Raw genomic sequence first — 25,331 nt, forward strand, 5'->3', positions numbered from 1 at the left:
GGATTAATATATAACAATTATATAATAAAAGTAATTCTATTTAATTTTTTTTTTTTTTTTGTGTAAATATAATCAACTAGTAATAAATAATATAATTTATATTTAATAAAATCTAATCAAAAAATTTTATTTTTTTTAATTATTTTTGTATTTATTTTTTTATTTTACTTACTAAAAATAATATAAATATAGAAAAAAGAAATAACCTTAAAGAATCATCTCAATAAATTAAATTAGTATATTTTGGTTAAAGTATTAATAATTCATCACAAAACAAAAATAACAACAACTTAAAAATGACACCACCTTTAATATTACCATGCAATACAGTTTTTAACGATTTTCAAGAATTTAATAAATTGGGTGATAGCGATATTTCAAACATCATAAAGAATAGATTAAAAAACTGCAATACAATGGTTTATGCATACGACGGAACAAGAAGATCATACTTGATAGAAAATACCAACTTTAACTCCACTAATGATGTAGAAAAAGAAACTTTAATCGACTATGACCAATACTGCAAGACTGCAATCAAGAAACTACTTTATGACTTGGTAATGATGTTTAAACATGGTATTAAAACAATTATCTATCCAATGTGGTTCTGTACATTAGAAGAACGTGGCCCAGAATATCTACCAAAGTTTATCAAATACCTAAGAGGTTTAAATGAATTATTAGACAATGAAGAATTGGTTCAACTATATAAAGAAAATGGAATAAGGGTTATTTTCTATGGTGAATATAGAGAACTATTGGAGCGTGGTAACGATCTTATCCTTTTAAAAAAATTTGAAGAAATCGCCGAGTTAACAAAAAATCATACAAATCATACAATTCTTTTTGGTACAACCATTAAAGAACCATCAGAAACAATCATTAATAATACAATAAGTTTTTATACAAAAAACCAATATAAACCAACAAAAAAAGATTTAGTTGAAAATTATTATGGTCTACAAGTGGATGATGTTTCTTTTTATATTGGCTTTGATAGATTTTCAACTGACGGAAGACCAATACTATTATCAGACAAAGGAAATGAAGACTTGTATTATACCGTTTCGCCACACAGCTATTTCACAAAAAACAATGTATGTATATAAAATAAAAGAAATATATTTATCAAAACTAATTTTTTTTTTTAGTTTAGAAAAATATTGTTCGATAAACTATTTTGTAGATCCAATGTAAATGCCAAAGAATATAAACTAAAGGTAATTGATGTAGAGTTAATGAAGGACTTTTATGAAAGCAACTCAACAAGTATAATGGGTATTGGAAGTGTTAATCCATATGGGAACTACTGGTATCCTTTACCACAATCAATTCTTCCTATTAATACTAGAATTTCAAATAATATCGCAAGTACATCAAATAATTTTGCATCTGCAACCTCAAACCACAATTGTGTAAATAGTTCAACAAATCCAAATAATAGTTGTGAACAGGGTCCTCTTATTGTATAAGTAATATCTGTTTTTTTTAATAATAGTCCATAATAAATGTTAAATATACATAAAATAAAAATAATAAAAAACAGTTTAATTGTTTTTATATACAAATTTTTTTTATTATACATTAAATTATACAAAAATAGTTCTATTTACCTTTTGTTATTATTATTGTTATTATTATTGTTATTATATTGATTTAAATTTTTAAATAAACTTGAATAGTTGATTAGTGGAATAATGCTAGGTCTACCATGGGCACATTGGAATGGGATGTTACATTCATTTAAATCTTCTAAAAGCTTAATACAAACTTCTTTGGTTAAATTATGACCAAACTTAATTGCGGTTCTACATGCTTTCGATGCTAGAATACGATGGGCAGCTGGAGGTTTTGTTGAAGGAGATCCTTTATTATTCTCTAATAAATACAAAAATTCTCTTAAATCATTTACACCTAAACCAACTAAGCAAAACATTGGAACTTGTAATATTGTAATTGACGTTGGGTTAGATCTCCATTCGAAACCCCAATCCTCTAAATTTTTTGAATATATTTTCATTAGTTCTAATTCGTAAGCTGTTAATGACCACCTTGATCTTTCTGGCATTGGGCATAAATCAAACTTGTTTTCACCAAAATATTTCTTTTCTAATGTTTCTAATTTGATTCTTTCTGATACTGCATGTTGATCTAAAACCAATACAATTCCATTGGCTTCACAAACTAAAAACTTTTTATCCCATTGTGTTATAAATTTAAAATCCTTTAGCATCTCTCTTGGTATTATTTCTTGGCATTTTTGGGTTAAAAGCTCTTTAATAAATGGCCCCATGTTTGTGGATGTCTCTGTTGTGTTATTATTTGTATTTTTTCTTCCATCAAAATATTGGCTTATTGAATTATTGTTGTGTTTGTATACCTTCATTAATTCGATTCTGCTGTAATCTGTGTCATGAACAAAATTTTCATCTTCGTGGCTGCAATTATGATGTTGATGATTATGGGTGGGACAGTTTGTTTCATCATCCAAGTCTTCATCATCCTCGTCCTCTTTCTTTTGTTTTAATATTTTTTCTTGTTTTACCGATATTGAGGAACTATTATTTTCCTTTTTAATTTGATAAACAGTTTCTTTTTCGTCCCTGTTGTTGATATTTGTTGATTCTATTTCTTCTTCTTCTTCATAATAGGATTGTGGTGGGGAAAAGAATTGGTTTTTATCAATATCAAATGTAACTTTTTTTTTGACATATTCATCGTCGGAAAATGCACTTTCGGTTGATGGTAAATCAGTTTCAGTAGATATGTTTAACAGCTTGGTATCTCTAAGGATTGGTGTGGTATTGCTTGTATTATCATCTCTGGCGTTATAGTTGTCCATATTAGATTTGAAATATTTTGAAAAAATTGCTGTATTTTCACTGTTTTCTCTTCTAATAAAAAATGTTGATGTATTAGTTGCTTTTGGTGGTGATTTTATTGAATTACTATACACATAATCTTCGCTATCGGATTCTAAATTAATAACAACTTTATCTTCAATTTTTTGCTTTTTTGTTGGTGAATCGTTTTCTTGTTTAATAAAGGGATCTTTTTGTTTTCTTTGATTTTTTAATGGTGATGCTTGTGGTGGTGATGCTTGTGGTGATGAAGGTGGCGTTATATTTTCTTCTAAGCCAGTATCCATAACCTTGGTTTCTTCTTCAGATTCATCGTCGCTAATCTCGAATGGTACAATATCTACATATGAATGTTCAAACAAAGAGTCATTTGTTTCATTTGATTTGCTAAAGGTTGAAGCATTATCAGCTAGCTCTTTATAATCTTCTTTTTTTATAAGTATTGGGTGTTCTCTTTTAACTCTATAATGATTGATATTGCCACCAGTACCTTTCTTTTTAACGGAAACTGTTTTAACACTTTTAATTGTTGTGGTGGTGGTTGTAATAGTAGTAGTCTCATCGTTTTCTAAATCTATAACTTCTCTATATGATGAAACTTTCAATGAATAATTTGCTTTATTATTATAATTGGCTTCTTCATCACTATTTTCGATGTAGCCTCTTCTACCTCTAAGTACTATCTCTTCTTCGTTCTTAAATGTTGGATTATAATTTGCCAAATGATGCTCGTCTAATAAATTTGGCTCTCTTTTTACATATGGTACAATTTCTTTATTAGTATTATTATTATCATTGCTATTATTATTTGTATTACTATTATTATTTTCATAGCAAACAATAGCTTTGCTGTTTGATAACTCCACATTTTCATTAATTAATAAATTTGCTGTTGTTGTTGCTGTTTCTATGGGTGCCTTTGTTTCTGTTGTTGCTGCTGTTGTTGCTGTAGTTGCTATTGTATAGATTGGTTTTGGTAGTTCTTCTTTATCTTTTGGGTTTAACAATTCTTTTGTTGAGAAATAGCTAGATGGTTTTTGAGGTAAAGGTTGCGGTTTTGGAGGAGAAGCTAAATTTTCTAAAATTGTATCTTCAGAATCGGTATCAGAGTATCTAAGACTAAAATCAATATAGTTAATTTCATCTTCAGTTTCATCTTTCTTTTTTTGGTCTTCTTTTATTGGTTGTTGTTTAAATTTTTTATTTGGTGAGGGCTTTAAAATTGAATCATCTTTCCCAAAAGATTCAAAGTCTTCATCTCTATCTGATTTTCTTTCTTTATTTGCTAAAATAAACAGTGGTGAACTGCCACCACTTTTTAAAGATGATTTTTGGCTGCTACTTTGATTATTGGATTGCGATGAAGATGGTGACTGTGATGAAGTTGTGATTGATTGTTCCGAAGATGATGAGGATGATAATGGTTGTAATGTTGAATTAAATTGTTGTGCCAATTGAATAGAGGTTTGTGATTGGTTTTGTGGTGATTGTGAATAATTTTGAGATGAATGTGTTGGTGATGATGTTGGTGAATATGAAAATTTTGATTTGTATGGTGATGTATTAGTGGTGGTTTTTGTAGTAGTAGTAGTAGTAGTAGTAGTAGTATTAACTTTAGTTGGTGATATATTGTTTTGTAATGAAATATTTTGTAAAGATAATTTTGACGGTGTAACTACTGATTTAAAAGGTGGTGATTGTGATTTTGATGGTGAAGGCTTTTCACTAAGGAAATAAGAATCGGGTAAAATATCATTAATAAATTTCTCTTCTTTTTTTCTTTTGCTATCAAACTGATTTAAAAATTCAGTGTTGTTGAAAGATTCTTTATTTTCATCTTCATCTTGGAAAAAATCAGCAAAACCTTGATTTTCTCTATAATTATCACCTTCGTTATTGTCATCATTTTTATTATAACCTAAATCGAAGCCATCCTCTTCATTTTCTTCAAGTTGTGAATTGTTTACGTCATCACTAATTGAATCTTCAAAAATTGAAACATCTAATGCTGATGAGGGGTCAGAACGTTTTGAATTATTTTCGTATAATAGAGTGTCATTCTCTCTAAATCTTGTTAAAAACTTGGTTATTACATTTTGAATTTCGCCTAATGGCTTCTTCCAGTCATTAAATTCTAAAAAAGTTTTTGAAGATGGTTCGTATGAACGCTCGTATTCTAATTGTGAACATTTTAAAAACAAAATAAAAATTGGATTGCTATCAATAACCTCTTTCTTTGGTATTTTAGATGTATTTGCATGAGCTCTTCTTGTTGCATTAAACAATCTAAATTTATGATATAACTGGTTGATATGTCTGTGTAATTTGGTATTTAAAACAATTCTATTGTTTAAATCTAAAATAAATGGAGTATGTTAATTTATATATTTATATATGGATAATGTATTATGATATCTATAGTTTAAAACTTACAAAAATATTGAAATGATTTATTTGGATGCCCTTTCTTTTGTGGTGATGAAACATAACCTGATAAATAAAATGATTTTTCATTTGGAAAACCCTCTGAAACTATAAATTCTAATTTATTTGCCATTTCTTGACCATAAAAATGTTTGAAATATGACATAAACGATGTATCCTGTTAATAAATAATTAAATTTTTAATAATTGTTTTTATATAATAGTATTATTATTATTATTATTATTATTATTATTATTATTATTATTATTATTATTATTATTATCAAAATTGATGATTTTTTGTTATGATTATAAATAAAAAATTTTAATTACTTTTGGAGTTTTTAAAATATTTAAACTTTTAGTTTCATCATATACAGAAAATCTAATATTTGGGAATGATAACGCTATAATTTCAATTCTCTTCTTTAGGATTAACTTTAAATTTGGATGAAATAAATTTTGTCTTCTAACTGGAAAATTTTTAAATAAATCTCTAACTTTAACAACTGTACCATTTGAAATTGGTTTATTATGGATACTGTCTTGGGAATCTATAGTTTTAAATTGCTCACATTTACCGAAATTAAAAGTTTTCTGAACTGTATTATTATTTGATGTTGAAACTATATCTAAATTGGAAACATCTGATAAACTGGCTAAAGATTCACCCCTATATCCAAATGTCGATAATGACTTTAAATCTGTTAACTTGTTGATCTTTGATGTGCAACTGTGCTCTCCAATCGTTTTAAAATTTCCATAGTTTATACCAAACCCATTATCCTTAACTTCAAACGTTAAATTTGATAAGTTTATTGAAATTACAATTGAAGTTGCTTGAGCATCAATAGAATTAAATACAATTTCCTCTATAGCTTGCTCCAATGACACTATAACTGCTGATGATCTAACTTTTAATGAAACATCTTCTTCTAACTTTTTAATTATATTATTATTTAAATTATCACTTTTATTATTATTATTGTTATTGTTATTGTTCATTTTATTTATTCTATGTGTGGTGGGTATATATGTAACACTCTTTCATTGGATGTTTAATTTCCAATATATATACACGATTATAAAACACAAAAATATAGTTTATTAATTGAAAGTGAAATAAATAAATGAAAGTAAAAAAAATAATTTGAAAATTAAAAAAAAAAAATTAAAAAATTAAAAAATTATAAAAAAATTAAAAAACAAGGATTTTTTAAGAAATAATTATTTTTAAACTTCTAAGAAGAATATTTTTTTCAAGAAAAAAAAAACAGTTTTTATTTTATTTGTTTTGGTATCAAAAAAAATAGAGTAATCTTTAAGATTTTATAAAAATATTTACAAAGAGGGTTTTTATTTATTTATTTACATATATTATATAAATTTATATTTATATTTCTTTTTAATTTTTTCCTTTTCTGTGAGTTGGTGTTTTCAATGAGGCTTCTTCGATTTCTTTTACCTTGTTTTGATATTCAGAATCATCAAATTCTTCAATCTTTACATTTGACATAATCTCTGCTAAAAATGATGAAATTTGGTGTTTACACTGGATGATTAAAAGTTTACAAAAAAATGTTAAATAATGAAAAAAATTATTTAATGATAATAAAATAATGAATGACTTGCATATACAGATTCTGATTTTAAAAGTACAACAAAGTTAAATGATGGACAACTGCAATAATCGCCATCAATTAAACACATATGTTTTGAGCCTTTTCTACCTTCGATTACATAAAAACTTCTTTCAGAAGGTAAAAATTTATATTTCCTTATTAATTCTTTATCTAAAATTTCCAACGATGCTATTATAGATTGGTCAAATATATAGTATAAACTTAACAAAGTTTCTTCTGTTATTGTATTTCCTTTATTATTTTGAAATATATTTTTAAGTACATCTGTTAACTTTACTGTGTTATATTTATTACTATTGAAATTAATGAAATTATTATTATTTATTTGTATTAAATTATCCATTTTTAAAAAAAATGAATTTTTTAAAAAAAAAAAAAAAAAATATAAATTAAAAAAAATGAAAAAAATTTTTATTGGAAAAAATTAAAATTTTGGGGTAAATTGCTTGAATATTAATTTCTTTAAAGAGGTAAATGATGATTTCCATAATTAAAAACACTAAAAACAATAAAAATAAAATAACATAAAATAAAATAAAATAAAATAAAATAAAATAAAATAAAATAAAATAAAATAAAATAAAATAAAATATTAAAAAGAAAAATGGATGGATATTTTTTTATGGTGATACTTTTTTATTTAGTATTTATTAGAGATAATGTTTTGATGAGATCCTTTTTACTGCCTTTAATTAATGAACTTGGTGTTTTTCTTTCTTTTTTCATAATTAAAAAAATTGAACTTCTTTTTTTATTTAATATTAGAAAAAAGATTTATTGGGTTGTATTAATAAAAAAACTAGAAATTTAAAAAAAGTAAATGGAAAAATATTAAATTTATAATATCAAATCCTTGAAAATTGGGAATAAAAAAAAAATATTGAATTTTTTTTGCGATTGTAAAATTAAAAATTTTTTTTATTGATATTATTTTATTTTATATTTCACACAAAATGAATAAATTTTTATTAACTTTTATTACATTTATTTTTTTATCTCTAGTAAATTCCCAACAATCACCCAACTCATGCACATATAATGGTATAGATTATTCAAATTTATTTTTATCAAATTCATCGTACACTTCAAATTCAACAGATGGCAAATATACCTATTATTGGAACATCTGCGGAGAAAGTAAAAAATGTCTTAATACTGGATTTAGTGTATGTTCATATGATAACTCTGTCATTATTTTAAATGGAATCCACCCATTATACCTTTCCGGTTCAGTGGATCAAGGTTCATTTCGAACAGTAAATGGTAACACAGTTTTGATATATTCAACAAACGCTTTTCCTTGTAGTAGTATGTAGAAACTTAATTAATTTAAAAAAAAAATTTAAATACTAACTCTATTAATAGACTATATATATCGTCAAACTGAAATTACTTTAATTTGTAGCAATAGCAGTTTTTTATACATTAGTGATGTATATGAAACAAAGTGTAGATACACTGTTACAATGACAGGTTTAGCAGCATGTGGTATAAATGCCCCAAATGTTACTAATTCACCAACACCATCTCCTCAAATCGTATGCAAATTAAACGACTATGGCCTATTTGTAAATAGTACAAGTCCAATTTCATGTACTGGTATTGGCCAAACCAAATGTCATACCGTAACAGACTCACTCTCCGTAAGCTCATCAGACTATTTTACCTTTGAAACAAGTAGTGGCTCAATTCAATGCCTTGGTGATAATATTGAATGCACAACAGCCAATGTTAAGTGTTCAATTGATCCATCAAGCTACTACGGTTTAAAAGTCAATGGCAAAGAAACCAAGCTAAACCATTATTACTCTAGCTCAAACTAAAGTTATAATCAATTTAATAATAAAAATAAAAATAAAAACAAAAAAACATTGTAATAATTATAAGGAATTATAATTTATTTATTAAAGAAAATTCTCCCAATCTCTTACGCAATATTTTACCAGTGGGCGACTTTGGAATTTTATCAATAAATACAATCCCACCTCTTAAATATTTATAATAAGATACTTTTGGTTCAAACCATTTACATATCTCGACACCAGAAACTGCTGCATTTTCTTTTAAAACAACAAATGCTTTTGGGACCTCGCCACCCTTACTTGAAGGTACTGCTATTACAGCAACATCGGCAATTTTCGGATGTCCCAATAATATAGACTCCAATTCTGCTGGAGCTACCTATATATGAATTTGAAATTAATAAACTAATTTAAATAAACTAAACAAACTATTCTAAAACTTACTTGATATCCATATGATTTAATTAACTCTTTTTTACGATCAACAATAAATAATTGACCTTCATCATCAAAATACCCAATATCACCAGTTTTAAAATATCCACTGCTATCAAAAGTATCGTTTAAACTTGTGTTACCAAAATAACCCTTCATTACATTTGGTCCAGTTACACACAACTCACCTATTTGATTTGAATCTAAATTTTTATTTGTTTCAATACATGTAATTTTTGCTTGCATACTACCAACTAAAAATCCACTTGAACCCTTTTTATTACTGATGCTATTTGAAATAGAAACAACTGGGGAAGTTTCTGTTAACCCATAACCTTGCTTGATAATTAATCTTTGGGTACCCTCATCATTTTTCGATCTACTAACCCCAATTCTTTTTTTTAATATATCTTCAAGTTCTCCTGGGAATGGAGCAGCCCCTGAAAATAAAACTGTTAACGATGAGCAATCATATTCTTTAACCAAAGGTGAATTTGATAAATCAACTGCGATTGGTGGTACTATATAGGAAAAAGTTATTTTTTCATTTTGAACTAGTTTTAAAAATTTTAAAACATTATATTTTTTTAAAAATGTGAAACCTGCCCCATATGAAAGACTGCTAAGCAATACCACAACCAACCCAAAACAGTGAAAAAATGGTAGGCAACATAATATTACAGAGTTTTTAGGATTTAATTCTTTTTCTGCTAATATAGTCTGTTTCACATTTGATAATATGTTTCTATGTGTTAAACACAACGCTTTAAAATTACCGGTAGTTCCACTAGAAAACAAAATAAAAGCGATGTCTTCATTTGATCTTACTATTGAACTCTGCTTATTGTAATCACCATCATTTTCGATAAAATCTTTAAAATCAATAACTTTAAATGATCCACAATAATTTTGTGGTAATTTTAAATCTAAAATTGGTTTGTTATATATATCATTTAATACAATAACTACCTCGCAATACTGAAATAAATCTTTTAAAAACTCTTTAATTCTATTATAGTTTTCTATATCTATTAAAATATATTTTGGTTTAACTTTTGATAAAGTGTTGTTTATTTCATCTTTGGTACTACCTGGATTAATAAGTGATACAACTCCTCCACTTAACAGCCCACCTAGTACTCCATATGAAAACTCTATCATGTTTGGCAAAATTGCCCCAATTATATCACCCTTTTGCAAATTTAATAAATTAAAACCCTTTGCAACCTAAAATTTATTTCAACCAGTTAATTTTTTTTTTTTTTTAAAAAAATAAATATGGTTATTTACTTTTTTAATTCTGGACACAATTTCATAAGAGGAAACTCGATTTAAATTTTCGTCCGTTAAAATAACTTCATTTTTTTTACTATTGATAGAATCAATAATATGGCAAGCCAAATTTTCATTTGCAACTTTTATGTCAGGAAAATCTGATTTAAAAAATATTTGGTTGTTAATTTTAACTTTCATTTTTTTTTTAAAGAATTTTTTTAAATTTGTGAATAAAAAGAATAACCATTTTAAAAAAAATAATATTAACAAATATTTTGAAGCGTTTTTTTATTAAATAAAAATAAATATAAGAAGATTTAAAAAAAACAATAATAATAATAATAACAAATATTTTGTAGTGTTTTTAAAATATCTGTATCATCTCTAAATTATTTGCAGTAAATTATTTTTTAATTAATAATTATTAATCAAAAAAAAAACTGTGTTGATAAAAAAAACTATTGTGGTTTTTATATTGAAAAAAAAAAAAATAAAAAAAAAAAAAATAAAAAAAAGATAATTTCGGTATTTCCACGGCCCACACAATTTTTTGCACACAATAACAAATATTTAGTAAGAACTTTAAATAAATTATAAATAGAAAGATATTTTTGAAATTTCATTCTATTATATATTAGAAATTACAATTGGTTTAATATATTAATTTGTTTTATAAAAAAAAAAATGTACTATTACAAAAATTTTTTTTTTCTTTTATTAAAATTATTAAATGCGCATAATATATAAAAAAATAATATGTTACTAATTTTTAATCGTCGATGGTTGTAAAGTGTGTGTGTGTGCGTGGGTTTTTAATATTATTCGATTTGTTATATATATAATTATGATGAAGATAATTTTTTGGCGGAATCTAAAGCAACTTCTAACATCTTGAAAGTACCTTGGTGGACAACTTCTCTATTTGGTTCGTATTTTTCTGAGATTTCTCTTTCGAAAATATAATTATCAATGTTTACACAAGCACCAGCTCTGATTCCTCTGAGAGAAGCAACAATGAATAAAACGGAGGCTTCCATTTCAATAGCTAAAACCTTTGAACGAGCCCATAATTTATTATGATTACCGAGTGGGCCATCGAAAAAGTGACCAACGGTAGTGATAATACCAACACCATAGTTGACGGTTTGTGTGGCTTTGGCAGATTCGATTAAAGCGGCAACGACTTCGTGATCAGAAAGAGCTGGATAACCTAATGGAACTAAACCTTCAGAAACACCATCACTTCTAACGGCACCAGTAGCAATGACTAAACTACCTTCACGATAACGTGGATCGAAACTACCAGCAGTACCGGCACGAATAATAGTTGTGATACCTGCTTGGATGAGCTCTTCGAAACAAACTGATGCACCACCGCCACCAATACCATGGCTCATAACTAACATTTCTGTATCTTTCCACATACCCTTATAACAATGATATTCTCTGACTGCACAAATTAATTCTGATTTGGTGAAAAATTTTTCTGATACTAATTTGGCTCTATTTGGATCACCTACAACAACACAAACTTTTGGAAGTTTATCGATTGGTAATAAACAAATTGGAGTAACTTTGATTGTTTCTGTCATTTTATTTTTATTATTTAAATATCTATATATTATTTATTATTATTTATAATTTGATTAAAAAAAAAAATTTTATATATTAAAATTTCTTAAATTCTTTGTTTGAGAAAATGATGATTTTTAGAAAATGAATTGAAAAAAAAAAAAAATTTTAAAAAATAAATTTAAAAAAAAAAAAAAAAAAAAAAAAAAAAAAAAAAAAAAAAAAAAAAAAAATTATTTCCAATTTTTTTTTTTTAAAAAAAAAAAAAAAAATGCCCCGAAAATAATATAAGATTATATAGATAAAAATAATAAATTAAAAATAAGGCCAAAAAAAAATATATTATAACTAAAAAATTTAAAAAAAAAATTTTAAATTTAACAAAAAATTTTTTTTATTTTTTTCAATATTTTTTACATTCATTTTTACAGATAAAAGATCAAAATGAAAAGAGATGGAGAAGAGAAAACTCCTATAGAAAAAAGTGAAGGTATGTTGGTTTATTTGCAAATTTAAAATTAAGAAATTTGTGGTATTAAATACTTTCCTTTTTAAAAACAGATAATAAAAGATTTAAAGGTCAAAATAACAATAATTTTAGAGGTAGAAATAACAACAATAATAATCAACAGAATAAAAATGAAGAAAAAGATTTAGTTTTCAATGACCCAGAAATAAAAACATTATTTTCAGCATACAGTAAGAAATTGGATGAGGATGTAAGACTATTTAGTTTTAATACTATTATTCAAATAAAAGCATAATAATAAAATATTAATATTAATAATATTTTTCATTTACTATAATAGAATGATAGAAGAGAAAGAATTGTTAAAAGTAGTAGAGATATAACCATTCAAAGTAAAAGAGTTATATCGTTATTGCAAAGAGCAGTATGGGAAGATAAGAATGAAATTATTAAACAATCAAAACAAAATTTACAACCAATTTATAAACTATTTGAAGTTATTATTAAAGAGTTGGATCAACAGGAATATTATAAATTTCAAAGAGCATTTTCGATGGGTATTCAAGAGTTTGTCGAAGCAGTTTCATTTCAATATTATTTAGAACACTCCTCACTCATTTCAGTCGATGAAATAATAAATCCAATGAAAGAGTCATTGGGATTAGAATCATTAGGCCAATTTTCAATTTCATTAGAAGACTATGCATTGGGTATTTGCGATCTTAGTGGTGAGCTTATGCGTTATGCCACAAACCTTTGTACAAAGCAAAAGATTGATGAATGTTTTAATATATGTAGTTTTGTTAGAGAAATGTCAAATGGTTTTAAAAAGTGTCATTTAAATAGAGATATTTCAAGCAAAATGAATACAATGGAAGATAGTTTAAAGAAAATTGAAAAATGTAAGCATTATTATCTATTATTATTATTTAAGAGCAATTTATCATTTTATTAACCATCATTTTTTTTTACAATAGTATGTTTTAGTATTAGAGTTAGAAAATCAGAATTTCCAAATGTTGATATTTTACTTGGTAGCGATAGTATGAACGAACCAATGAATATAGAAAACTAATAAAATTATAAAAAATAAAGTTTAAATATTTAAAACATATAAATATAAATAAAATAAAATATTGTAAAACTATTATTAAATTTTATTATTGCTTTTATTATTTACAAAAAAAACAACAATGTTTTTATATTTTTTATTTTTATTTATAAATGTTGTTATTATCTTCTTGAGGCACGGAATACGATGATGAGTTGGATGATGGTGATGAAAAGTAGCTCCTAATAGGAACTTGCATTTCTCATTTTTTCTTTCTCCTTCTCTCTTTTGTGTTGAGGAAATTCTTTTTTTCTCACCACCCAAAGTAAATTCAGTCAGCACAGGAATTTACTCTTTCTTGAAATCTCTTTTTTCAATAAAAATTATTACCTAACTACTTTTCCATTAAAAATACCGATAGTCATGCATTTGGAGTTATTTATTTCCATGAAAACACCTGTAATATTAAGAAAAATAGCAACCTGAGAAATCTTGTAATGGCCAAAGTAGCTTTCCATCAAATAAAATGATTTTTGTTATCTTTCATTTTCTCTTAACATTTTTCGATATATGAACTTGGATCAAACTGGAATATCATCTTCAATGTGGCTTAACTAATCAAAATATAAAGTTGTAGGTTTTTAATTTTGAAATAAGAAATCATTATTTTAAAACATTTTATACTGTGTATATAGTTTTTTATGCCGAAACATCCCGAAAGGATACTGTTACTAAAATCTTTTAAAATTTATAATATTCTATAAAAATATATTCAATAATAATTTTTTTTTTATTAATATAATTAATCTTTATTTTTTTTAATCAAAATCGATCTTTTTTTTTTTTAACCACTTTTGTTTAATCAAAATTTTTAAAAAAAAAAAAAAAAATCTAATTTTAATTTTAATTTTTTCCCATTTTTTTTTTGTATTTTTTAATAAATGATTGTGGAATAACCGGTATTTCAAAGATATTTTTACTTATTTTATTGAAAATATGATGGAATACAAAAAAAATTTATTTTTTTATTTTATTTATATTTTTTCATTTTTGTTTTATTTTTTTTATTCGCATCAATAAAAAAATAAAATTTTTTTTAAAAGTTTTTTTTTTTAAAAAAATGAAACTCTTTTTATTTATAGTATTAACTTTTATTTCATCAATTAGCTGCCAAAATATTTATTCCATAGATCCAAAAGCAAAGTGTGAAAAGTATCAAGGTGATACAGATATAATAAAATGTGCTGATTATTTAACAAATAATGGTAAGTAAATTATAAAAAAAAAAAAAAAAAAAAAAAATATACATTAAACATTTATAATTATTTATTTTCTTTTAGGTTCTGTTTACATACCTGGATCAACAACACAGGATCAGATAATGGTAGAGTTAAAAATGTATTTTAAGTTACTAGGAAGTTATGGAGGAGATGCTTGTCAAACTGTGCACACATCTCAATCTCTTTGCTCAATGGTAAGCTTTTTATATTTTATATTAATATATAATCAAGTTACTGTACTAAATTATAAAAAAATTAGATGTTACCAGAGTGTCAAGAATTTCAAAATATAGATACCAAAGAAATCGTTGCAATTCCAAAGCGTGTTTGTAGAGGTACTTGTACCGACGTTACAGGTATTTGTGGTGTAAGTTCATTGTATAATTGTTCACAATTAGAAGAAGATCCAATGCAACCTAAATATCCAATTACAAACACCATATATAATTTAACAGATTTTGGACAATCTTTTGATTATACTATCCAATGTTTTGACCCACCACAAAATAATCAATCTACTGTCGTAAAATCTTGCCCAAATCCACTTGTATATAGATACACTAAAACTCAAGATGCAGACGCGGAGCTTGGTTATGTGTATGTTTCCAATCAAAGTTATTGCACAATTAGATGCCCAGGTAATTTTAGTTTTAGTTTTTAATATATTAAATTTAAATTTAATTTCTAATTTAATTTAATTTTATCTTTATAGCACCAATTATGTCTGATTCAGACTGGAACTCTTTGTTAAGAGAGAGTGACGCTTTAGCTTTCATAAGTTTAGTCTGTTCAATTTACTTGGTAATAACATATTTAATAGTTAATAATAAAAAAAATAAATATGATTACTTTTTTGGTTTTTTTACAGGCAGTATTCTTTTGATGTCAGTCGCTGGAACAATGGGTTTGTTCTCCGGAGGGGGAGCGAAGGCTATTATATGTCCCGAAGAAAATAGAAGAGCAATGGGTACCGATAAAGCATGTTCAGCTTCAGGCTTTTTATTTCAATTTTCAATTGCCAATGCAGTTTTATGGTGGTGTATCCAATCTTTCGAACTATGGTATCAAATTCATTTTGTTAATAAAAAATTAGAAATACTAAAGATTTATATTCCAGTTGTATTGGTTCTTTCTTTGGCCTTTTCTGTACCTATTTTGGGTTTGGGTCGCTATAGGGCTGGTTTAGGTAACTTTTTGTGTTGGATTGATAGTGGTACTTATCAAAATGTATTTTTTTGGGGTCCATTTGCTTTTATGTTAACTTTGGGCACTGTGTTTATTATATTGGTAGTTTATGAAATCTACAAGGTAATTATATTTTTTTAATAATAATAATAAAAATAGTAATTAACATTTAAATTTTAATATAGATTATGAAATCAAATAGTAAAAAAGATATTTGGAAGTTACAAATTAAACCATTATTAAATATGATTTTAGTTTATTTAACATTTATATATTTATTTGGTTATAATTTTTGGATTCACCAAAATGCAGATTGGTTCTATGGTTCCATTGTAGATTTTTATACATGCTTATTAAATACAGATGGTTCCAACTGTTTTATCCAGGGTCCACCACCATCATCATTAAAGATGTTTGCATTTTGCTTACGTATTTATGGTGTTTATGCAATTATCTTATATGGGTACAATGCCCGTGTATGCAAGATATGGAGAGAGTCATTCATAGGGGTTTATGTATTAAATAGTTCACTAGCCAATAAATTAAAAAATTTCAGCTCTCATTCGAGAGGAACCACCTCAAGCACAATTAAAATGGATAGTAATATGACCAGTCAGATGGACAGTGGTGGGGGTGTTTCAAGTTCAATGGAAAATGATGATGTAACAATATATTAGTTTTAATAAAATAATAAAAAAAAAACTATTTTAATAGTTTTTTAAATTTTTATATAAAGTTTCAAAATGTAAATATTAAAAAAATAAAATTTTTTTTATTATAAATAATAAAAATAAAATTTTATAAACACACTTTTTCACGCTTTGCATATTTTTTTTTCAATTTTTCTAAATCTAAAGTTTTTTTTTTTTATAAAACACACCATTTGGTGAATTTTATTTGAAAGCCTCAATATATTTTAGTTTTTATTTTATTTTATTTTTTTTATTAAAAATTAAAAGATAAAACCAAAATATTGGTTAAAAGATAATATAAAAAAAAAAAAAAATATTATAAAAAAAAATAAAAAAAATATTAAATAAAATAAATAAATATTAAAATATAATAAAATTAAAAAAACTAAAAAAAAAAACTATAAGATTAAATTTAATTTTTAAATTAAAAAAAAAAAAACTAAATTAAAATAATTTTAAATGAAAAATAAATTGATTTCTAATTTTTTATTTATTAAAATAAAAGATAGAAGATTTCTAACGATTTAGTTGGTTTTAAAATTTTTTTTTTTATTTTTTTTATCGATTTTGTTAATATTGTGTCAAGGCCCTCATTAATCGTGGTACCAAACTCCTTCTTTTCACAAATAAATAGTTTAAAATTTTTTTTTTTATTTTATTTTTTTTTAATTTAAATATCCAAAAAAGAATTTTAGATTTAATGATCATTTAAATAAAAAAAAATTAAAAAAAATTACAATTCAGTTAAAAAACCATTTGTTCTCTCAAATTAAAAGCGATAATTAAATGAAAATCATTTTTATTATAATAATTAGGATAAATATTTTAATTTAATTTTAATTTTTATATTTTATTTAAGATCTTTTTCATTTACTATAAAAATAAAGAAATCTCAAAGTTTTTTTTTTTCATTTTCAATAAACAATTAATAAAGTAATAATAAAAAATTATTAATAGTATAAATAATATTAATAACACAATAACAATAAAAACAAAATATTTTAAACAAATAATAGTTTATAAAAAATATAATTTAAATATTTAATCATACACTTTTAATGTTTCTTTAATTAATTGTTTTTTTAAAATTATAAAAATACAACTTTTATTTATATACAACTTTTAAAATGAATTTAAAGTTTAAAACAATTTCTCTAATACTATTCTTAGCTGGCGCTTTAACTGCTAAGGGAGCAGATTTATCAGATTGTTTTTCATCCCGTTCAACATGGTATGAGGCAATTCAACATGGTAACTGTGGTTACGGGCAACTTATGGGTCAAACTGGCCCAGGTACTTTAATGATTGCCGCCGCTGCTACTGCTTTATATAATGGCTCATACTCTTGTGGTGAGTGTTATCAAATCTACGGTCCAGGAGGTACAGGTACTGTAATGGTATGTAATCTTTTTTATATTTTTTTATAAATTTTTTTTTCATTTTATTAATTTATTTATTTATTTTTATTTTAGATTGTAGATCAATGTCCAGATCCAGGATGGTGTGATACCCCATTCCCACATTTAGATTTAAGTCCAACAGCCTTTAATGCAACTATTGGCTCAAGTGTTGGTGTAGCAATGACAACTGTTAAAAAAGTATCATGTGATGTTACAGGTCCAATTAAAGCATATATGAAAGATGCTGCAACCACTGCAAGTTGGTTCGAATTTATGGTTTTCAATCATAAAGTTGGTATTGCTTCGATCTCTGTCGAAGATCAAACAGGTAAAATAACAGAAGTCCCAAGAAGATTATACAACTATTGGACTTATAATGGTGCCACTGCCACTTTCCCAGTAATTGCCCATGTTTATTCAATCTATGGTGATCAAGTCGATATCTATATTAATGCTCCAACTGGTGCTACTCTCTACGAAGGTGAAGGTCAATTCGGTGATCCAAAGACTTCATTCAACACTGACAATTGTACTGCCCCATTCCCAGTTGATGCTGATGGTTGGATCTTTAACAATGGACTTGTCAAACCACTCAACTATGATCATCCAAATCTCGGTTGGGCCGATTGGTCAAACGGTGTTACTGTAAACTGGGAAGATTCATCAACCCCAGGTGCCGAAGCCGATTCTACAGCATGTGCAAGTGGTACTCTTAGTGGTAATAATGCAATTCAAATCGGTACTGATTTACCAGTACTATGGTCTGGCAAATTCAAAAGTCTCGAATTCTACATTAAAACTGACTCACCAGTATCAGGAAATCTTATCGTTGAATATGGTGGTGGATCAGGATTACAACAAAAACCATCAACCACTGCTGCATGGACTAAATTCGATTACGATTTAACTGCAGATTTAGGTGCTCCAGAATCACTCGGTAAACCAACTGTTCTTAAATTTAGAAATGCTGGTACCTCACCAATTAAAGTTTATTTAGATAAAATTCGTTTAGTTCCAGTTTAAACGAATCGTAATAATAATAATAATAATATAATAATAGTATCTATTATTTGTTTTAGATATTATAATAAAAAAATTTTAAAAAATAAAAGTTTTAAAAAAAAATATGTAAAATATAAATTTATAATTCTTGTGTTTGTTTTATTTATTAAATTTTTTATCTTCTTCTTTGTGAAGATGTTGTGGTTGTGGTTGTAGTAGTGGTTGTTGTTCTTCTTCCTCTTTGTTGTGGTTGCTCTACTTCTTCTACTTCCTCTTCCTCCTCTTCTTCCTGTGATTGCCTTCTACCCCTTCCTCTTTGTTGATTTTGTTGATTTTGTTGATTTTGTTGATTTTGTTGTGGTGGCGTTATACCCATCTTTTCTTCTTCAATTTGAATTTGTTTTAATAAAATTGTATCTGGTTCACAACCATATAAGTTTGAAATTAAATTTAAAATATTTCTTTTTGATGTTTCTGCAAATGCTCTTTGACCATAGCCATAAATCCAATTTTGTTCACCATCGACTTCACTTGTTTTGGTTTTTGTTAAATACATTTCTTTTGAAAATTTTTCTAATAGTTTTTCCCATTCACCAAACACTTCATGTTTTTCATTTCTTTTTAAACCTATTTGGCCAAGATATTGAAAAAGTGTTATTTGATCAATATGGCCACCCTCAATCAATATAATACCTAAAATAATTGTAATGAACGATAAGTTTTGACTTAAAATTCTAGACTCTTTATTTTCGCCAATGGCAATCTCTTCAGCTCTTGCCTTTTCCATAATTTTATCTAATGCTGCTGCCGTCTTTGATATCTCCTTGGTATTTATTAAAATATAGCTTTGAGTTGCCTCTTTGGATTTCTTTGGTAACTCTTTAAGCTCATAACCAAATACATTTTGAAGTTTATTAATACCACGCTGAAATATATTTTGAGTTAATCTCTTATCCTTGCTTATTTTCGATAATACATTTTTTGTGATTTCTGATTTTAAAATTGGCAATTTTTTTCTATCAATATACAATATAAATCTTACAAAATCGTTTACCATATTTTCGATCTGTTCATTGCTAAGCGATGATATTTCCTCTCTTGATGCTGCTTGTGAAGATGTTTGTGATGGTTGTGATGCATTTGGCGCTATTGGTTTTATTGGTTGTGATGAACCGCCTCTTTTTCTTTTTTTACTAGTAGTCTCTTCTTCACTCTCTTCCTCTTCATAATCTTCCTCCTCGACCTCAACCTCCTCCTCTTCTTCTTCTTCCTCCTCCACAAACCTATTTAATCTCCTCCTTCCTTGTTGGCTTGCTTGTCTTCTTGACATATTTATATATTATAATCGGTGATGTTGCTATTGCTATTGCTGTTGCTGTTATAAGTTTATTATATATTATATATTTTAATAATAATAAAAAAAATAAAAAATAAAAAACAAACAATTATTTAAATTAATATCAATACAAAAACAATTGGTTTTTATAAATTTTATTTTGTTATTTTATTACAATATTAATCGTGTTTTTGTAAAAATTAATTATCTATTTTAAAATAAAAAATGAAATAATTTTTTATTTTTTTTTTATTTTTTTTTTTTTATTTTTTTTTAATTTTTTTTAATTTTTTTTAAATTTTATTTTTTTTTAATTATCAAAAAAATTTTTATTATTACATATTATTTCATTTTATCTATTTAGTATTAAACATGGCCAGTAAATTCTTTTCAACTCTCGAATCAGTCATCAAAACCGATGGTGCTGCTCTTGTAAAAAAAATCAATGGTGTCTACCAATTCGATATTGATGGCACTTCATACTCTGTTGATTTGTATGTAATAAAATAATATTATTTTTCATATTGCAGATAAAAAGAGCAAAAAAAATCAAATTAAACAAAAAAAAAAAAAAAAAAAAAAAAAAAACTAAAATTAAAGTACAATAAAATCAAATATTAATATATTATCTCTTTTTTAATAACAGAAAAAATGGTAATGGTTCATTCAAAGTCGGTAAACACGAAAAACCAGAATGCACTATCACTATTAAAGAAGAAGATTTTATTCAAATTTTAGAAGGTAAATTAACCGAACAAACTGTAAGTTTTTTTATACAAGAAGAATCAAATGAAAACCTCAAACTAATTATATATATCTTGTTTTTATAGGCCTTCATGAAAAAGAAATTAGCACTTAAAGGTAACATGGCATTAGCTATGAAATTCAAACACATTGTTGAAGCTGTTAAAAAAGCCTCAAAAGGTGCTGCCCCAGCTGCCTCATCAGGTGCTTCATCAGGTGCTTCATTAGATGATGGTACTCCATTAGGCAAAGTTTTCGATACCTTACAAAAAACTGTCATTGCTAAACCAGAATTAGTTGGTCAAATTAAAGGTGTTTACCAATTCGATATCACCACCCCATCAGGTGTCAAAAAATTCACTGTTGATTTAAAGAATGGTAAAGGTTCAGTTACTACTGGTGCTGCACCAAAAGCTGACTGTACCATTACAATGGCCGAAGCTGATTTCCTCGACTTAATGTCTGGTAAATTAAATGGTCAAGTTGCTTTCACCAAAGGCAAATTAAAGATTAAAGGTAACATGGGTTTAGCCATGAAATTAGGTAAAATCACTCAAGCCAAACCACAAGCTAAATTATAAACAACTAATAATAATAATTACAACAACAACAACAACAACAACAACAACAACAACAACAACAACAACTATAACAAAAACAAAACTTCAAATAATGCAAACAACCGTAAAATAGTCTTTTTTTTTAATCACCAAATAAATTACATAATTTTTTTTTAAAAAAGAAATAATTTAAATTATTTTATGAACGTCTATAAATTTTCTAAAAAACTCTTAATAAATTATACCAAATTTATTTTCAATTTAACAGTTTTATTTAATTTTTTTATTTTAAAAAACTATGAGTTGTTAGGCATTAGAATTATCTATTAAAAAAAAATAATTAATATTATATAAAAATAAAAAACTATTAATTACTAATAATTACGTCTAATGTATTGTTCCTATCCTCGTTTTCTTTTTGGTTTTTAAGAGAATAATAACTCTCCCATTGTTTTCTTGCATAATTATTAATTTTTGAATATGCTTCTTCTAAAACTTTTTTTTTATATTTATCAATTTTGTTTGATGTTGCAATTGCATAGTCTGTAGTTTCCATTTTTTAATAATATTAAAATATATAATGAATATTTTATTCCTAATGAATATCACTTTTCTTTATTAACATGGAAATTGAAAAAAAAAATCTAAAATTAAAAAAAAAAAATTAATTTAAATATTTCTAAAAATAGAAATTTTAGTTTAATAAAAAAATTTTAAATTAAATATTAGAAAAAAAAACAAAAAAAAAAAAAAAAAAGAAAAAGAAAAAAATTTAAAAAAAAAGATATTAAGAAAAAAATATATTTATTATTTTAATATATATAATCTTTACTTTTGTTCATTTTCATCATTGATGTATCCTGGAATTACTTTATCTACTTTGGTTTTAAAGTATTGACTATAAGTACCTTTTAATTGAATATCTGAACTATTTGGTTTTGTGGCTTTTGGTATACCTTCAGTTAGTTTTGGTACTGAATTCCAGTTTGGATTTAAAAAGAATTGATATGCCATTTGGTTCTTGCCAGAAGAGTTTAATTTTGCCTTGAAAGTATTTGTTAAATAGTATCAACAAATTATGTGTTCCAACATATCACCAACTATATTTTAAGACTGATACTATGTTTTATAAGTTAATTTAAAAAATATAAATTATCCTATATGAAAAATTTTTTATGAGAGTGATGCTATCTGTTTTATAAAAAAAATGGAAAAACCCCAAAAAATGTTAAAAAATCACTAAAAGTGATTAAAAACAATTTTAATAAAAAAAAAAACTTTTTACTTTGGTTTAAAAAATAATAATAAAAATAATAAATTCTATTATTTTTATTTTTATTTATTTATGAACGTTACTCTTATTTTCTTCATTATAAACATATTCTGGGAATACCCTTCCTACCTTTGTCATAAAGTATTGGCCATAAGTACCTTTGAATTGATGAATATTGTGGTTATCCCAACGAGCTGGTTGTGGAACTTTTGGTATACCTTCAATTAATTGTGGTACTGAATCCCAGTTTGGATCTAAAAAGAATGGATATGTGATTTGATTACTACCACTGGTGTTTAATTTGACTCTGTGAACATTTGATAAATAGTATCCACCAGTTATACGATCTAACATATCACCAATATTACAGATAAATGCACCTGGAACTGGTGGTGCATCAATGAATCCATCACCAGATTTAACCTGTAATCCCTCAACAGTTCTGTGAAGGATTGTTAAACATCCCCAATCTGTGTGCTCATTGGTGCCAAAACGCCCCTCTGATGAATCATCTGGGTTTTTAGGGTATGAAGGATAATTGAGTATTCCCATTAATGTTGATGGATTTGAATATTTATCATCAAAATAAGTTGATGGTAAATTTAAACTTAATGCAATTGCTTGCATGATTTCTTTGCCTATAACAGTTAATTGTTTAATATAGGTTTCAATAGTATTTTTGAAACCAACAATACCATATAGTTCCTCTTCCTCTGGTGTTGGGTATAGATGGATACCTCTTGATGGATCACTATCCCCACTTTGCTCAACATCCAAATAGGCACCCTCTTTATGATCGATTGCGCCATAGGTTATTTCTTGTCCTACTTTAAAGAAGCCAAGCCAATCTCTTTTAACTTGATTCATCTTCCATTTCATTTTAACATCTAGAGGCAATGAAAAGAATCTACTTGCTACACTTTCTAAATTTTCAATAAGGGATTCCTCGATACCGTGACCCCTTATATAAAAGAATCCAAACTCTTTACAAGCATCATGAATTTCTTTTGCAATTATCTTTTTGCCAGCCTCAGTTTGTAAATTTGAAATATCGATAATAGGTAACCAATTTTCAACTTCTGTTTCTTTTTTTTGGTATGTTTCTGAATTATTTTCTAATGAACTATTTTCTAGTGATATCATATTATTAAACTATTTGTAACACCCCTCAATATTATTATTAAAGTTATTATAATTACTTGCTTAAATAAAATTGAAATAATAAAAAAAAAATAAAAAAAAAAAACAATTTAAAGAAATTAAAAAATAAACAGTACAAAAAATAAAAAATTTATTTTTATATTTTTTTAATTACCACACACACATACTTTAACCCCATTTGCCAATAACAATTAACATATATGATACTTGGTTAAATTATTATTATAATAAAAACAAAATGAACATTATATAGATAAAACAAAAACTGTAAAAAAATAATTACTATATATTACTAAAATTAAATATATATATTTTTTATTTTTTTTTTATTTTTTATATCTTTTTTTTTATATCTTTTTTTTTTGGGGGCGGATATATATCTAAATACTTGGATAGAAAATAATATTTATAAATAAATTAATAACAATAATGAAAATAATTATAATGATATATTAGTTACAATATATAATTACCTATTTTTTAACCTTTATTTTTATAATTTTTATTTTTATTTGTTAAATTTAGATAATCGATAAGTTTTAGTCATCATCTATAGTTAACTGATAATTATGATAATCAATCCACAACTTTTGACAAAATTGGTGAATCTCTTCTTTATTTGATGTGCACTTTTCAAACTCTTTAATTGTCTTTCGGACTTGGTCTGCTGTCATATTACCTCCAGAAATATTTTGGAAATTATATACAACCTCCATTTTTTTTTATTAAATAAATAAATAAATAAATAAATAAATAAATTATAAATAAATAAAATTAATTAAAATAAAATTTTATAAGACTATTATTATAAAGAAAAAAAAAGATATCTGAAATAATACTATTTCTATTGTTATTATTATTAAAAAGTATAATAATATAAAATTTAAAAAATAAAATAAAAAATTAAAAGAAATATAAATTTTAAACTAAAAGACTATTAGTATTTAATTTAAATTTAAAAAAAAAAAAAAAAAAGAAAAAATAAAATTTTAATTTTAATTTTAATTTTAATAAAACTATTTAATTTTATTTATATTTCTTAAAAAAGGAAAAAAAAAATCCTTAGTTTATTAGAAAACCATAATCTTAATATGACAACAAAGCCCTCATAGTATTTGGGTTATTTTTTAATATTTAATTATTTATTTATTTATTTATTTGTA

General features: G+C 25.1%; 15 protein-coding genes across 15 annotated transcripts; 6 read left to right on the forward strand and 9 right to left on the reverse strand.

The window, feature by feature from the left end:
- Positions 1 to 296: 296 nt before the first annotated feature.
- DICPUDRAFT_79732 (uncharacterized protein) lies at positions 297 to 1,475 on the forward strand (the record flags this gene model as incomplete). The annotated part of the gene is made up of 2 exons (XM_003288898.1): positions 297 to 1,100; positions 1,155 to 1,475. The coding sequence occupies 2 exons, from the start codon at positions 297 to 299 to the stop codon at positions 1,473 to 1,475; spliced, it is 1,125 nt and encodes a 374-aa protein (XP_003288946.1).
- Positions 1,476 to 1,612: 137 nt separating this feature from the next.
- DICPUDRAFT_153264 (uncharacterized protein) lies at positions 1,613 to 6,293 on the reverse strand (the record flags this gene model as incomplete). Its single annotated transcript, XM_003288914.1, has 3 exons — positions 1,613 to 5,220; positions 5,298 to 5,466; positions 5,622 to 6,293. The coding sequence occupies 3 exons, from the start codon at positions 6,291 to 6,293 to the stop codon at positions 1,613 to 1,615; spliced, it is 4,449 nt and encodes a 1,482-aa protein (XP_003288962.1).
- A 400-nt stretch (positions 6,294 to 6,693) lies between these two features.
- DICPUDRAFT_153265 (uncharacterized protein) lies at positions 6,694 to 7,274 on the reverse strand (the record flags this gene model as incomplete). Its single annotated transcript, XM_003288915.1, has 2 exons — positions 6,694 to 6,812; positions 6,917 to 7,274. The coding sequence occupies 2 exons, from the start codon at positions 7,272 to 7,274 to the stop codon at positions 6,694 to 6,696; spliced, it is 477 nt and encodes a 158-aa protein (XP_003288963.1).
- Positions 7,275 to 7,884: 610 nt separating this feature from the next.
- Positions 7,885 to 8,754, forward strand: DICPUDRAFT_79735 (uncharacterized protein; the record flags this gene model as incomplete). Its single annotated transcript, XM_003288899.1, has 2 exons — positions 7,885 to 8,239; positions 8,297 to 8,754. 2 exons carry the CDS (start codon positions 7,885 to 7,887, stop codon positions 8,752 to 8,754), a joined length of 813 nt encoding a protein of 270 aa, XP_003288947.1.
- A 67-nt stretch (positions 8,755 to 8,821) lies between these two features.
- DICPUDRAFT_88289 (uncharacterized protein) lies at positions 8,822 to 10,641 on the reverse strand (the record flags this gene model as incomplete). The annotated part of the gene is made up of 3 exons (XM_003288916.1): positions 8,822 to 9,112; positions 9,178 to 10,395; positions 10,459 to 10,641. The coding sequence occupies 3 exons, from the start codon at positions 10,639 to 10,641 to the stop codon at positions 8,822 to 8,824; spliced, it is 1,692 nt and encodes a 563-aa protein (XP_003288964.1).
- A 644-nt stretch (positions 10,642 to 11,285) lies between these two features.
- DICPUDRAFT_79737 (uridine phosphorylase) lies at positions 11,286 to 12,035 on the reverse strand (the record flags this gene model as incomplete). Its single annotated transcript, XM_003288917.1, has 1 exon — positions 11,286 to 12,035. One exon carries the CDS (start codon positions 12,033 to 12,035, stop codon positions 11,286 to 11,288), a length of 750 nt encoding a protein of 249 aa, XP_003288965.1.
- A 424-nt stretch (positions 12,036 to 12,459) lies between these two features.
- Positions 12,460 to 13,559, forward strand: DICPUDRAFT_79738 (uncharacterized protein; the record flags this gene model as incomplete). Its single annotated transcript, XM_003288900.1, has 4 exons — positions 12,460 to 12,505; positions 12,577 to 12,734; positions 12,825 to 13,386; positions 13,462 to 13,559. The coding sequence occupies 4 exons, from the start codon at positions 12,460 to 12,462 to the stop codon at positions 13,557 to 13,559; spliced, it is 864 nt and encodes a 287-aa protein (XP_003288948.1).
- A 1,096-nt stretch (positions 13,560 to 14,655) lies between these two features.
- On the forward strand, positions 14,656 to 16,677 carry DICPUDRAFT_153271 (uncharacterized protein; the record flags this gene model as incomplete). Its single annotated transcript, XM_003288901.1, has 5 exons — positions 14,656 to 14,800; positions 14,876 to 15,009; positions 15,075 to 15,453; positions 15,528 to 16,123; positions 16,186 to 16,677. 5 exons carry the CDS (start codon positions 14,656 to 14,658, stop codon positions 16,675 to 16,677), a joined length of 1,746 nt encoding a protein of 581 aa, XP_003288949.1.
- Positions 16,678 to 17,626: 949 nt separating this feature from the next.
- Positions 17,627 to 19,229, forward strand: DICPUDRAFT_55762 (uncharacterized protein). The gene is made up of 2 exons (XM_003288902.1): positions 17,627 to 18,089; positions 18,165 to 19,229. Exons 1-2 carry the CDS (start codon positions 17,820 to 17,822, stop codon positions 19,113 to 19,115), a joined length of 1,221 nt encoding a protein of 406 aa, XP_003288950.1. The 5' UTR covers positions 17,627 to 17,819; the 3' UTR covers positions 19,116 to 19,229.
- A 40-nt stretch (positions 19,230 to 19,269) lies between these two features.
- On the reverse strand, positions 19,270 to 20,424 carry DICPUDRAFT_88292 (uncharacterized protein; the record flags this gene model as incomplete). The annotated part of the gene is made up of 1 exon (XM_003288918.1): positions 19,270 to 20,424. One exon carries the CDS (start codon positions 20,422 to 20,424, stop codon positions 19,270 to 19,272), a length of 1,155 nt encoding a protein of 384 aa, XP_003288966.1.
- Positions 20,425 to 20,779: 355 nt separating this feature from the next.
- DICPUDRAFT_55765 (uncharacterized protein) lies at positions 20,780 to 21,916 on the forward strand. Its single transcript, XM_003288903.1, has 3 exons — positions 20,780 to 20,924; positions 21,077 to 21,191; positions 21,261 to 21,916. The coding sequence occupies exons 1-3, from the start codon at positions 20,803 to 20,805 to the stop codon at positions 21,753 to 21,755; spliced, it is 732 nt and encodes a 243-aa protein (XP_003288951.1). The 5' UTR covers positions 20,780 to 20,802; the 3' UTR covers positions 21,756 to 21,916.
- A 124-nt stretch (positions 21,917 to 22,040) lies between these two features.
- Positions 22,041 to 22,290, reverse strand: DICPUDRAFT_153275 (uncharacterized protein; the record flags this gene model as incomplete). The annotated part of the gene is made up of 2 exons (XM_003288919.1): positions 22,041 to 22,057; positions 22,110 to 22,290. 2 exons carry the CDS (start codon positions 22,288 to 22,290, stop codon positions 22,041 to 22,043), a joined length of 198 nt encoding a protein of 65 aa, XP_003288967.1.
- Positions 22,291 to 22,562: 272 nt separating this feature from the next.
- DICPUDRAFT_153276 (uncharacterized protein) lies at positions 22,563 to 22,748 on the reverse strand (the record flags this gene model as incomplete). The annotated part of the gene is made up of 1 exon (XM_003288920.1): positions 22,563 to 22,748. The coding sequence occupies one exon, from the start codon at positions 22,746 to 22,748 to the stop codon at positions 22,563 to 22,565; it is 186 nt and encodes a 61-aa protein (XP_003288968.1).
- Positions 22,749 to 23,022: 274 nt separating this feature from the next.
- On the reverse strand, positions 23,023 to 24,531 carry DICPUDRAFT_92205 (uncharacterized protein). Its single transcript, XM_003288921.1, has one exon. It carries the CDS (start codon positions 24,148 to 24,150, stop codon positions 23,074 to 23,076), a length of 1,077 nt encoding a protein of 358 aa, XP_003288969.1. The 5' UTR covers positions 24,151 to 24,531; the 3' UTR covers positions 23,023 to 23,073.
- A 176-nt stretch (positions 24,532 to 24,707) lies between these two features.
- On the reverse strand, positions 24,708 to 24,884 carry DICPUDRAFT_153278 (uncharacterized protein; the record flags this gene model as incomplete). Its single annotated transcript, XM_003288922.1, has 1 exon — positions 24,708 to 24,884. One exon carries the CDS (start codon positions 24,882 to 24,884, stop codon positions 24,708 to 24,710), a length of 177 nt encoding a protein of 58 aa, XP_003288970.1.
- Positions 24,885 to 25,331: the final 447 nt, after the last annotated feature.

This window comes from Dictyostelium purpureum (assembly GCF_000190715.1).
Source record: "Dictyostelium purpureum unplaced genomic scaffold DICPUscaffold_154, whole genome shotgun sequence".
NCBI lineage: Eukaryota > Evosea > Eumycetozoa > Dictyosteliales > Dictyosteliaceae > Dictyostelium > Dictyostelium purpureum.